The 14,495-nt window shown below is 36.0% G+C and overlaps 1 protein-coding gene across 1 annotated transcript; it reads left to right on the forward strand.

Moving 5' to 3' along the window:
* Positions 1-398: 398 nt before the first annotated feature.
* NAP1L2 (nucleosome assembly protein 1 like 2) lies at positions 399-3,027 on the forward strand. The gene has a single exon (XM_081794340.1). It carries the CDS (start codon positions 806-808, stop codon positions 2,198-2,200), a length of 1,395 nt encoding a protein of 464 aa, XP_081650466.1. The 5' UTR covers positions 399-805; the 3' UTR covers positions 2,201-3,027.
* The last annotated feature ends 11,468 nt before the right edge of the window (positions 3,028-14,495 follow it).

The following is a 14,495-nucleotide window of genomic DNA, read 5'->3' on the forward strand; positions in this document are numbered from 1 at the left end:
CTTCTAGCCTCTCTTTATAAATCCCTCCCCAAACCCCTTTCCTCCTTCCAGAGCCTGAGGCTAAAATTAAAGAGACAAATTTAGGATGGGTGGAGGCCTTGTCTTCTCTCCTTGTCCCACATTTTAGGTACTATTTTCTTTTAGCTTTTCTTGAAATCATAAAAGTATAATACTAGTTACAAATTGAAAGAATAAACAAATAAAATTTAAGTTTCTGGAAAAATCAGGGGTGGGGGTGGGGGTTGGATGTTAAGTTAGAGGTAGATGAATCAGCTATATTAGAGAACCTGGGAAGGTGAGCGGGCTTGGAAACTTGATAGATCTAATAATTTATTGGCTCAGGATTTGTCAATCACTATAGCCCAGCAAATGAAATTAGAGCAGAGTTGTAGGGAGGAAGGGAGTGACTCAGCAAACTATATGCACCAAGAAAATCTGGTCAGGAGACGTCTGCGTAATCATACTGTGGCACCATTTTTTTCTTGCTGCACTAGCTGCTTGCGGAGGAGGTCCGCCCACTGCAGCTCTCTGCAGTCTCTGGATGGTTCCTGCAAGACCGACCATCGCCTTCTCTGCACTCCAGCCCAGGGCACCATTGCCTCCTCCCGCTTCTCGCGGCCTCAGCACAGCCTTCATCCCGGCAGCAGCCTCAACCATTACTCTTGCAGCCTGCCACCACTGCGCATTCCACCTCTGTCCCAGCCGCCGCTGCTTCTGCTTTTCCGGTGAGTCTTTCCCTGCGGAGGTCAGGTCTCCTTCCTTATCTTGGCGATAGCCACCTTAAGCGTGTACGGTCCTTTGAAAAATGTCCGAGTCAGCCGACCACAAGGAACTGTTAGAATCTAGTCAAGAAGAGGCTGGTAATAAGGTAATGATGGAGGGACCCGGGGAACAACTGGAGCGCAGTGAAGATGTCGCAGCTGGGCCTGGAGATGATAAAGTGCAAGGTGAGGAAGCCGCCGCAGGGCCTGGGGAAGAAGGGGAGAAAGGTGAAGATGCTGCTGCTAGGTCCGGGGAAGGCGGGGTAAAAGATGAAGATACTGATGAGGATTCAGACACAGACCGTCCAAAAGGACTTATTGGTTATCTTTTAGATACAGACTTTGTTGAAAGTCTGCCCTTGAAAGTTAAGTACCGTGTGTTAGCCCTCAAAAAACTTCAAACTAGAGTGGCCAATCTGGAATCCAAATTTCTGAGGGAATTTCATGGCATTGAAAGGAAGTTTGCTGAAATGTATCAACCGTTATTGGAAAAAAGACGTCAGATCATAAATGCAATCTATGAACCTACAAAAGAGGAATGTGAATATAAGTCAGACTCTGAGGACTATGATGATGAGATGTATGATGAGGAAGAAATGGATGGTAATGAGGAGGGTCTGGTACATGAGTATATGGATGAGGATGATGGTTGTGAAGGAGATTATTATGATTATGCTGTCGAGGAGGATGATGATGATGACGATGACGAGGATACTGATGACGACATCGAGGCTACCGGAGAAGAGAATAAAGAAGAACAGGATCCTAAAGGAATTCCTAATTTTTGGCTGACTGTATTAAAAAATGTTGACACACTCACTCCTTTGATTAAGAAATATGATGAGCCTATTCTGAAGCTCCTGACAGATATTAAAGTGAAACTTTCAGATCCTGGCGAGCCTCTCAGTTTCACGCTAGAATTTCACTTCAAGCCCAATGAATATTTCAAAAATGAGCTGTTAACAAAGACTTATGTGCTGAAGTCAAGGCTGGCGTATTATGATCCCCATCCCTATAGGGGAACTGCAATTGAGTATTGCATAGGCTGTGAGATAGATTGGAATGAAGGTAAGAATGTCACTTTGAAAACCATCAGGAAGAAGCAGAAACACCGGATCTGGGGGACAATCCGAACTGTAACTGAAGATTTTCCCAAGGATTCGTTCTTCAATTTCTTTACTCCTCATGGAATCAACTCAAATGGAAAGGATAGAAATGATGATTTTTTACTTGGTCACAATTTACGTACTTACATAATACCAAGATCAGTGTTGTTTTTCTCAGGTGATGCACTTGAATCTCAGCAGGAGGGGGTAGTTAGGGAAGTTAATGATGCAATTTATGACAAAATTATTTATGATAATTGGATGGCTGCAATTGAGGAGGTTAAAGCTTGTTGCAAAAATCTTGAGGGAATAGTAGAAGATGTTGATCGCTGAAGCAAAGTGTACTTGGTCCTGACATTAACTGCTGTAGATCTAGTTACTCAAGATGCAAGAAGTTAATTAGAACCTTGTGTTCTGAATTTTTTCTTGTAGGGTCATTTAAAACATAGGTCTCAGAAATATAAGAGAGATTTAAATACTAATTAATGTGACCTTGCATTTTAGTAGTAGAATGTTTTCAAGAAATACAAACTGCGGTAGATGGTTTAAAATATCTATATAATGTGTAGTTTAATCCTTCTAAAGTCTTTTCAACATATAGCTATTAATCTGTGGCTGTGAATATTATCAGAACTGCTAAATGAGACCAACATTTGTTTGGAAAGAAAATCTTGGAGAACCAACCCAAGGCTTTTTGAAGCTGTGTGTGTGTGTGTGTGTGTGTGTGTGTGTGTGTGTGTGTGTGTTTTCTTAGTCCTTTATCTAGTGGGTTTATTCTCTTGTACCTGCTTCATTTTGCAACAAAATACAGTAGAATTTAAAACTTGAATGCTTAAGAAGCCTGCATATGGTTAAAATTTTCAGGTAAAACTACATTTATTGTTAGTAACAGCTTATCCATAGGCTCTTGTATTTTATTTGACCATGATAAATAATAAAACTTAGTTATATTGAGGTTATTGTTTATCAGTGAGGTGTTAATCACAGTGCTTTCAAAAGATTGCCACATGTTGTTCTGTGTAATTATGTAAACTGTAATTACAGTGTGTAATTTCTCTTCCTATAGTACACTTAATCATTCATTGGAAGTAATCACATGAACATTTTGAAAAGTTTTTTTCATGTTCTTTCACTGTAAAATAAAATAAATAAAAATTTCAGTGTGTTTCCTGTTCTACAACTTATCTTTTTTTCTCATTATAAAAGTGTTATGCTTATTGGAAAACATTAGGAAATACTAAACAATACATTGATTAAACCAAAATCCATATACTCACTCCCCAAAGATAAGCACTGTTAATGTCTTGATTTATTTTCTATTATTTTTCAATGTGTTTAAATATGCATGCAGATTTACTAACACTATACTTAGATGTGCAAAGAAACTATCTTAGGTTTTATAACTAATGTAATTTTAATTCTGAGTGCACCTCCACACCCCAAGTTTGCAGAGAAACAAAAGTCTCAGTTTTAATCCAGGAAATTAACTGCTATTTATAATTTAAACACTGCATAAATAACAGGCTCCTGTGTGTTAGTCTATATTTCAGATTTACCTACCCTTCCACAATGTCATCTGGATGTACAGGGGCTTATATTGTTTTATGACATTGGTGGGGAGGGGGCTGCACTGACCAGGAAAAAGGGATGTGGTTGGTTAGAGAGCTGACATTGTCCCAGAGTTGGCATTGCCTTCTTCACGTGTGGAAACCCAGAGGTTCAGCTTCCCATTTTGGCAGACTCTGTGAAGGTCACATCTATCCCTCTGGGACAACAGGGAATTTTTAAATGCTTTCCCAGCCGTGTGAGATCTGAGAGTGGCTAAGAAGTACTGTGTCTCGTTATTGCTGCCTATCCACTCTTCCATGCCAGGTGATTGTGATGTGATCCCACAGAAGTATAAGATGAAAGTGGAACAAAATCTCTTCTGCTTGTGACTTATTCCTCCATTATTGAACATGCCTCCTTTGGATTTTGGCTAAGAGAGGTAAGTTTATAACACTGATTTTTTTTTTTTTTACCTCTGCCTCATCTTTACAATCAACTGAGGAGGAAGATAATGGGCTTTTTCTTTCCTTTTCCTGTCTGGATGGGATCCTCCTCTAAATATATCTTCCTCCCAGGGTCAATAGTAAATGCTCACTTGCTTTTCTATGGGGTTGCAATAGTTGGCAGGGTATAAGGAACTAGAGACAACTTACTATTATAGGGGAACCTAAGTTGGGAAATACAATGTATGCTTGATAAATGTAAACATTTTCATAGTCTTCACCACCCTCAATCTTGACGTTTGTTAAATTCCCAACTCCCCTTCAAACCCTTCCACAAAATAAAGATTGGTACCCTTTTAGTCGTTGTTATTGTTATTATGCATTAAAAAGTCAGGAACGTGGGTGTATCTTTCCTGCTATTTTACAGAGGAGGATCAGGCATCTTGAAGTCTCTCCTTGTCCCTTTCTCTTGCCTCCAGAATAGAGAGCAGTAAAGCTGTTTCTGGGCTTTCTGTAAGGGCAGGCCAGCCCCTTTGCTTTATCCCTCATGTCAGTGGTGTCCAGCCAAAGACCATCAAGGACATACCCATAGTTGAATAAGCACATGCCCAAGTTGAACATAGGTAAACAAGTTGAACATACCCACAGTCTCCATCATCTCCCCCAGGAGAACACACATCCTGGGGAACCATTGTATGTTATCAGTAAGTAAGTGTTAGAAAACATATTGCAGAATTTGGGCTTTGGTTGTGTGATTTGATGGAGGGTCTATGGAAGTGGGGGTTTATTCTATATTGTAGGACAATTTAATGATTGGTAGTTCAATAAATCTCTTCTATAGGGGGGAGATACTAGAACAAGGATAAAGATGTAATTGGTAAAGAGGTTGTAGCCACTGATTTTAGAAAGGTAGTAATATTTGGTGTTTTGTGACCTTGTTTTTGTCTGTGCTTAGACAAAATTAGATGGCCTTACTTTGCCTCATTTTTGTACAGTCCCAGCATAACCTTGTCTGAAGTTGGTATTCTATGAGATGGTTTATCCAATAGAATAGCATGGCCTAGCTGTGAGGACCAGACCAGGTTCCTAATGTCAGGGACTGCTTTTTTATATTTCCTTCTCTTTCACCCCTTCTCAGGGATGAAATTTGAGGCAGTCATCACTCTCAGCTTGTCTTGGGATGGATGTTCATTTGATTTAAGTTTAGACTAGTGGAAAGGAAATTTAGGCTTTGAGGGTAGGCCATAGGCTTCAGCCCATATACCAGAGAGGCCTATAATAGGAGGTAGGGCCCAAGTGTGACTAAGAATAGAATTTTTACCTTAATTCTTTTTGTAATTGTTCTGTTGAAAAATGTATCATTTATAAAGTCCTGAAAGGGTTGTTGAGGTGGCTATTGGGCCTTGTTAGAATTTTGGTATTCCCAGGGAATATACTGAAATGCCTAAATACAATAAAATTCCATTTTGGGGGAACCTAATAATTTATGGTGTAAGTTACAGTATTTAGTATTATATACCATATAGCAGAGTGATTCATCTTTGAAGCCAGGCTGCTTAAATTCAAATCCCAATTTTGTAATTTATTATTTTGGTGACCTTGTACAAGCTACTTTGTGTGTCTTAGTTTTCATATCTGTAAAAGTATAATAATAATTTGTGCATCTACTTCACAGATTATTATGAAGATTTAATTGGTTTATATGAAGTGCTTGAAATCTGTATGACACATAGTGAGTGCTGTATAGGTGTATCTATTATTTTTATTACTAAGTTTTTATCTGTGAAATACTAAAAACTGGTATACAATAGGAGTGCAATAAATTTTTATTGAATTATTAATAATTGTCTCCCTAATTTGTTTCTAATTTAACAAAAAGTGAAAGAACATACTTTGCAGTTTAATAACAAAATCTCCAGGATTTCTGCAAGTATTAAGGAAGGCTAAGTGGCAAATTTAGCAGCAGTACTTAAGGACTGGCAAGGTACTGTCAAGCCTGGTTAATGAAGAGGAAAATATAGTGACTGTGGTGTTACTTCCTCACCACTGAGTACATTCATTATCTTTGTAGCTGTGTATGCCAAACTCAATACCACATGCCATTTGTTCACTGGCCAATGATGCATTATTATATTAAAATATTTGGAAACCAGAGAAAAATAGAATACATAAAATAAGAATCACATGGTATTATATATCATCCATAGGTACATAACAAATTTTATTTTTTAGTTACCACATAGGTATGTATGCAACATGTAGCAATTATTTTAAAGCAGTATACTTTTAAAAATAAAGAATAAATTTAACATGGAACACATTTCTGAAATATATTGTCTCTGAGTTTTTGTTTTTGTTTTTGTTTTTTTTTTGCAGAATAATACAGGGTTTTAAAGCAAAAAAGAAAAGAATGTCCAAAAGTAAACAATCTCTGCCTGTTTTTTAAAACTACTCTAATGATCCATTTGTTGACCTATTCTCAGGGTGTTTTAAGGCAATTAAAACTCTATATCATGCAGCCAATGGGTAATCACTACTTCCATTTTGCAGGTGCACTCACCTCACTTCTGGCTCTTCAGGCGGTGTGTGTGCGCGCGCGCGCGTTTCTGTGTGTTTGCGCGACGTCCTGTGTGGGATGGGGTAAAGTGGGAGGGAAGCTAGTGCGGGATGGTCACTTGTCATAAAGGACCCTAGCCCTGGTAAAACTTCTCTATTAGGGCGTGTGCAAGAATACGTGGGGGTAGGGGAGACAGACTGAATCATCATAGAGGCCACTAGTGTTTAAGGATCCTCTTTGGCCTTTGTGCGCACGGTCGTGCGTCCGTGCGTGTGTGTGTGTGCGCGCATGCTGGTCAAAAGGAGTGGGTGAGTCGTCTTCCTGGCTCCGGTGCTTTATGAAACCACATTGTGTGTGTACTAGTGCCTGTGGCCGGTAAGAAGAGAGGCAGTTCTGGAGGAGGCATACCCAGGTCAGGTGTCAGTGGTTTTGGAGGAGATCGGAAGTAGAGGTGCGTTCTTCTGCGATGAGGTCAAGGTCGACTTGTCTGCTAAAGCGAAGGTACTCGTAGGGAGGGCAAAAATAGGTGGCAGTGTAGTGGGAGAATCCTGGCTTGGTTAGCATTTGTTCTGACCCCCGCCTGGGGGAAAGAGAAACTTAAGTGGATGACAAGAGGAGAGTCCCAGAATTGGATAATGTGGGAGGTTTTGGTTTTAAATACCTGCAGAATAGATACCTTTTGGTTGATGAAGTACAGTGGCACCTTGGCCTCAGGACAGATTTGGGTCAGGCGTATATAAATACAAGTATAAACATGTATACAAGAAGTAGTGTATATAAAAGGTGTATTACTGGTTCTGACACCTACTTCAATGTCAATACTAGTGTAGGTGTATTTGGAAGACGAAATCAGTCTGTAATACATTAATCATCTATTTGTGATTCACTGCTTCTGTAAAGTACAGAATCTGTGTATTAATTTAAACTTCACATGAAAGGTTCAGCATTCCAATCAAGTGTATCACTTGACATAAGAATAAAAGCTTTCCAAGCAGATTGGTGTTGAAATAAAAATTTCACAAGGCAACTTCATGAAAATGGTGAAAAGCAGCTGTATTTTTACATTTTGTATTTCACATTTAACATGTTCTCAGACTTACACACACACACACACACACACACACACACACACATCTGTATGATCCAGAGTGAGAGGAAACGCATGGTCAGAAGGATTCACAGCAGGTGGAACCAGTATGGAGTGCTTTATCATTTCGTATTTCTACATCAGCTATCAAGGTGAAAATAAATATTGATACTGTGTCTATGTATGTGCATGCTTGCATCTCTGCATGCATGTGCATGTTTTTTTTAAGTTTTTTAAATGTTTATTTATTTTTGAGAGAGAGGGAGAGAGAGAGAGCGGGAGAGGGGCAGAGAGAGGGAGACACAGAAACCGAAGCAGCTCCAGGCTCTGAGCTGTCAACACAGAGCCCGAACACAGAGCTCGAACTCACAAACCGTGAGATCATGACCTAAGCTGAAGTCAGACACTTAACTGACTGAGCCACCCAGGTGCCCCTGTATGTGTATGTTTTAATGTGGAATATATCAGTAACAAGTGGAAATGAAATTCCCACCATAAATCTTTGTTGCCCAAGATATCACCTGTAGTTTGCCAGGAGTCCTATGGATAAGGGAAGATTGAGTGGTTTGTGATGAGTTCCCTTTCTCCCTGTGATAAGGTACTTTTTATTTTACAGCTTAGAGGAATTGAGGAGGTATTTATACTTACTAAGATCCATATTAGCCAATTTAAGGCATTTGCACTTCATGGTCAAGTATTAAATTGCATACTCTTACTTTATATTCACGTGGCATTTTAGGACATTTCAGAATTATGTTCTCACTAGTTTGGATAAGGGTGGTTATCTCCATTTTTCAGATGAGAAATCTGAGATACAGACATTGTAATTTGTCAATACCATTCAATTAGTGGTGCAGGAGTTCATATTTAATCTCATTGCTCATGCTCTTCATCACACTATGCTGCCTTCGGTGAAACTGAATGATGAATGATATTGCAAGTTTGCTTAATATCAAAATGCCTCTGCCCATATTAAAGCTGCTTGGTACTAGTGTAGGGATAGATATGAACATATTTCTTTGTTAGGTATGTTACCTCATTGATTTAATATATCATAGTAGCTGGGCTGAAGCTTTTAAAGAAAACTTCCTACTGCAGGTTAACAATGTAAAATTATTACAGGAATTAAATCTCATTTTCTCTTAAATATTCTATAATTTAGGCTTTGCTAATGTGACCTATTCTTTCCCACATAATCATAGGTTTAATTTAAATTTTTTGCTTTTTTAAATCTCAATTTTAAAATCTCAGTTCTTGTTCCTATTGTGGAACTTGTATATTATGTGATCTGGGTCACCAGTTTCCATATCTATACAGTGGAGATAATTAGTAGTGCCTAGGTCATAAGATTGTTTTGATAATTCATTGTGATATGACTGCCCAGCACTTGGCACAATGCCTGGTACATAGCAAGCCCTAAAACATTAGGTGGTTATTATTATAATAATCATTATCACTTCTTAGGATTGTTATGAAGAAAAAATTATTATATGATGGGCTTGGTACATAATAAGGGTTTAATAAATTATAGCTACTCTTTTATAACTTTATATCCCTGAGGTAATAACAAACAAGAGGATTTTAGGTCATTTTCTTTTGTCATTTTCTCTTTTTTAAACCTTTTATTTGAAATAATTAGAGACTCACAGGCAGGTACAAAAATAGCACATAGAATTACACGAGCTCTGTAGCATTATACTTTTTGCCAGATGTTGGAAATTTTCAGCTTTAATTTCCTTGAATATTTTGTCAGTTCCACAACCCTTCTCCTTTTTTCTGGAACCTAGATGACATGAATGTTAGATCTTTTATTATTATTATAGCTTTCATGGTTCTGTTCATTTTTTTTCAGTCTATTTTCTTTCTGTTGTTCATTTAGGGTCAATTCTATTTATTTGTGTTCAAGTTCACTGATTATTTCCTGCCCATCTGCATTTTGCTGTTGAACCCATCCAGTGTGTTTGTTTATTTATTTTATTTTTTTCAACTTTATTTCTATTTGGTTTATTTTTTATAACTTCTATTTCTTTGCTGAGATTTTCTTATTCATTTGTTTCAAAAGTCTTCATAATTGCTTGTTGAAGCATTTAATAATAACTGCTTCAAATACTTATCAGATAATTACCATATCTGAGTCATGTTGGTATTGGCATCTGTTGATTGTTTTTATTCATTCAAGTTGTGATTTTCTGGTTCTTGATATGATGAGTGGTTTTCGATTATATCCTGGACATTTTTAGTATTATGTTATGATACACTAGATCCTGTTTAAATCTTGTTATATTTTAGCAGACAAGTCACCCTGGTTAGGTTTCATGTGCAGGTGTTTTCTTTTTGATGATCTTGACAGTTTTGAGGAGAATCAGTCAGGTACTTTGTAGAATACCCTCAATTCCATTGTGGCTGTACCATTTCATGAGGGTTTCTATTTCTCTACATCCTCACCAATACTTGTTATTTTCTGTACTTTTAAAAAATAATAGCCATTATAATGTGTGAATTTCATTGTGGCTTTGATATGAAATTCCCTAAAATTAGTGATGTTGATAATTTTTTCACATGCTTTATGGCCATTTGTATTCTTCTTTTGAAGAATATCTATTTAAGTCCTTTGCCCATTTTTGATTTGAGTTGTTGTTTTGCTATTGAATTGTAGAAGTTCTTTGTACATTCTGCGTATTAATCCCTTATCCCAGATCTATGATTTGCAAATATTTTCCCTCATTGCATGGATTGCCTTTTAACCCTATTGATGGCATCCGTGATGAACAAAAGTTTTAAATTTTGATGAAATAAAATTTATTTATATATTCTTCTGTTGCCTGTGCATTTGATATCATAGCCAAGAAATCATTGCCAAAGCTAATGCCATGGAGATTTTCCCTTATGTTTTCTTCTGAGTTTTATGATTTTAGCTTTTACACTTAGGTATTTGATCCATTTGTGTTAACTTTTATATATGATGTAAGATAAGGGTACAACTTTATTATTTTGCATGTGGACATCAGTTTTTCCAGCACCATTTGTTGAAGACTGTCCTTTCCCAATTGAATGATTTCGGCAGACTTGTCAAAAAAAAAAAAAAAAGACTGACCATTTTTGCAAAGGTGTATTTTTTGAGCTCTTTATTTTGTTGATCTATATGTCTGTTTTGTGCCATTTTCACACTGCTTTGATTACTGTAGCGTCATAATAAATTTTGATATCAGGAAGTATGAGTCCTCCAAAAGTGTTCTTCCTTTTCAAGATTGTTGAGTTATTCAAGATCCCTTGAAATTACATATGAACTCAGGATGGGTTTTTATATTTCTACAAAATTGTAGTTGGGTTTTTGATAGGAATTACATTAAATCTGTAGATTGCTTTGGGTAGTATTCACATCTTAACAATATTGATTCCTCCAATCTGTGAACATGGAATGTCCTTCCATTTATTTCTGTCTTTAATTCTTGTAGCAATGTTTTGTGGTTTACACTGTACAGATCTCTCACATCTTTGGTTAAATTTATTCTTAAATATTTTGTTTTTGATGTCATAAATAGAATTATGGGATTATTTTCTTAATTTCCTTTTCAAATTATTTATTAATGCATGATAATGTAACTGTTTTGTGTATTGATTTTGTGTCCTGGAATTTTGCTGAATTTGATTCTAAAAAAATTGTGGAATCTTTAAGGGTTTTTACATATAAGATCATGTAATCTATGAACAGAGATTATTTTATTTCTTTTCCAACTTGAATGCATTTTATTTAATTTTCTTGACTAATTATTCTGGATAAATCTTTCAATAATATGTTGACTTGAAGTGGTAAAGTGGGCATCCTTATCTTGTCCCCGATGTTAGAGGAAAAGTTTCAGTCTCCTACCATTGAGTATGATGTTCACACTGGGCTTTTCATTATACCTTAAATATATATTTCAGTAATTTTCTTCTATTCATAGCTTGTTGAGTGTTTTTAACATAAAAGCATGTTGAATTTTGTCAAATGCTTTTTCTGCATAAATTGAGATGATCATGTGTTTTTTTCCCCTCATTCTTTTAATGTGGTGTATTACATTGATTGATTTTCATATGTTCAACCATTCTTGCATTCCAGGAAAAAATCCCACTCGTCATACTATATAATTCTTTTAACATGTTGCTGAATTAATTTTGCTAGTACTTTGTTGAGGATTTTTGCATCAATGTTCATAAGGGGTAATGGTCTGTATTTTTCTTGTCTTGTAGGTCTTTGTCTTTGATGTCAGAATAAAGCTGTCTTCATAAAATAAGGATGTGTTCCCTCCTCTTCAATATTTTAGAAGGGCTTGAGAAGGATTGGTATTATTTCTTGAAATGTTTGGTAGAATCCACCAGTGAAGACATCCAGTTCTAGGCTTTTCTTTATTGGGAAGATTTTGGTTACTGATCCAATCTCCTTTCTAGTTATGGGTCTATACAGATTGTCTAGTACTTTATGATTCAGTCTTGGTAAGGTATGTGCTTCTAAGAATTTGTCCAGTTAGATTATTTGATTTGTTGATGTACAATTGTTCAAAAAACTCTCTAGTAATCCTGTCTATTCCTGTAACATTGGTAGTAAAGTCACTGCTTTCATTTCTAATTTAAGTAATTTGAGGATTGTCTCTTTTTTCCTTATTCAGTCTACCTGAAGGTTTGTCAATTTTGTTGATTTTTTTGAAGTCCCAACTTTTGGTTTTGTTGATTTTCTCTATTGTTTTTCTCTTCAATATTTTATTGATCTCTTATCTAATCTTTATTACTTCCTTATGCTAGCTTTGGCTTTAGTTATTTTTCTAGTTCTTTTGGGTGTCATGATAAATTGTTGATTTGAAGTATTTCTTTTTTAATGTAAGCTTTTAAAGCAATATTTTTTTTCTCTTAGAACTACTTTAATTCATCCCATATGTTTTAGAATGTTGTCTTTTCATTTTTATTTGTCTCAAGATATTTTCTAATTTCTCTTGTAGTTTCTTCTTTGACTAATTTTTTAAAAAGTATCCACATATTTGAGTATTTTCCTCTACCTTATACTGTTGATTTTTTTTTACTTATTTTGAGAGAGAGAGCACAAGCAGGGAAAGGGCAGAGAGGGAGAGAGAGGATCTCAAGAAGGCTCAGCACTGTCAGTGCAGGGCCTGACATGGGGCTCGAACCCATGAACCATGAGATCATGACCTGAACCCAAACCAAGAGTCAGATGCTCAACCAACTGAGCTACCCAGGTGCCCCATGATTTTTCTGTTTTATTCCACTGTGATAAGAGAAAATAGTTTGTGTGATTTCTTTTTAAATTTACTAAGACTTGTTTGGTGTTCTTAATAATAGAGAATGTTCCATATGCACATCAGAAAAAGTGTGTTCTTCTCTTGTTGGGTAAAGTGTTGTATATATTCTTGTTACATCCAATTGGTTTATAATGTTGTTCAAGTTCTCTATTTATTTATTAATCTCTGTCTGATGTTACTATTCATTATTGAAAGGAAGACTTTAATAAAAATTCCTACAATTATTATAGAACTGTCGATTTCTCTCATCAATTATTTCAATGTCATATATATGTCTATATCTATATCCATATCTATTTATCTACAAAATGAGTTTTGGGGCACCTGGGTGGCTCAGTCAGTTGAGCGTCCAGCTACAGCCCAGGTCATGATGTCAGTTCGTGGGTTCAAGCCCCATGTCAGGCTCTGTGCTGATAGATCAACATCATTCTCTGTCTCTCTGTCTCTCTCTCAAAAATAAACATTAAAATTTTTTTAAATGAGTTTTGATATTTGGTGTATGTATAATTGTTTTATCTTTGTGAATTGATTCTTTTATTAATATATACTATCTTTGTCTGTTAAAACATTTTTGAATTAATGTTTATTTTATCTGCTATTACTGTAGCTACCCAGCTACTCTCTTTTGCTTACTATTTGCATGGAATATCTTTTTACATTCTTTTACTTTCAACTTAAGTAAACCTTTAGATGTAAAGAGAGTCTTTACAGTCAGCATAGAGTAGGATCATATTTTTTAATCCATTCTGTCAAACTATGCTTTTATTGAGGAATTTAATCTATTTAAATAAAGGAAAAGGCTTGGATTTCACTTTCTGTTGTTTCCTGTATGTCATACATTTTGGTCCCTCATTTTTTCTCTTACTGCTTTACTATGTTTTTAGTTGTATAAGTCCATGTGCATTTTGGATATAATACCTTATCAGATGTATGGTTTGCAAATATTTTCTTTCATTTAGTAGGTTGCATTTTTACTCTGTTGATTGTTTCCTTTGCTGTGCAGAAGTTTTTTAGTTGGATGCAACCCCATTTGTCAATGTTTGTCAATGTTTTTGAAGAGACTGTCTTTTCCCCCTGTGTATTTTTGGCTCCTTTGCCAAAGATCTGTTGACTGTATATGTGTGGGTTTATTTCTGGACTGTCTATTCTGTTGCATTGCTCTATATGTCTGTTTTTGTTCCAGTACATACTGTTTTGATTACTGTAGCTTTGTAATATACTTTGAAATCAGGAAGTGTGATGCTGCCATCTTTCTTCTTCTTGCTCAAAATTGCCTTGGCTATTTGGGGTCTTTTGTGGCTTTATGTGAATCATAAATAAAAAATCTCCCAACAAAGAAAAGCCCATGATTAGGTGGCTTCACTGGTGAATTCTAACAAGCAATTAAATAATGAATAAATCACAGGAATAAAAGGCACAGCATAGAGAATATAGTCAATGATATGGTAATAGCATTGTGTGGTGACAGATGGTAGCTATACATGTGGTGAGCATAGCATAACATATAGAGATGTTGAATCACTATGTTGTATGCCTGAAACTAATGTAACATTATGTGTCAGCTATAACCAAATAAAAATATAAATTAAAAGTCAAAAAGCAAGTAATGCCAACTCTTCTCAAACTCTTTCAAAAATTGAAAAGGAAGGAACACTTCCAAACTTATTTTAGAAGGCCAGCATTTCCCTGATACCAAAGGTAG

The sequence above is a fragment of the Panthera onca genome, chromosome X (assembly GCF_046562875.1).
Source record: "Panthera onca isolate mPanOnc1 chromosome X, mPanOnc1 haplotype 2, whole genome shotgun sequence".
Taxonomy (NCBI): Eukaryota; Metazoa; Chordata; class Mammalia; order Carnivora; family Felidae; genus Panthera; species Panthera onca.

Coding starts and splice junctions, on each gene's coding strand:
- NAP1L2 (XM_081794340.1), top strand. CDS start 806: ATGTCCGAGTCAGCCGACCACAAGGAACTGTTAGAATCTAGTCAAGAA.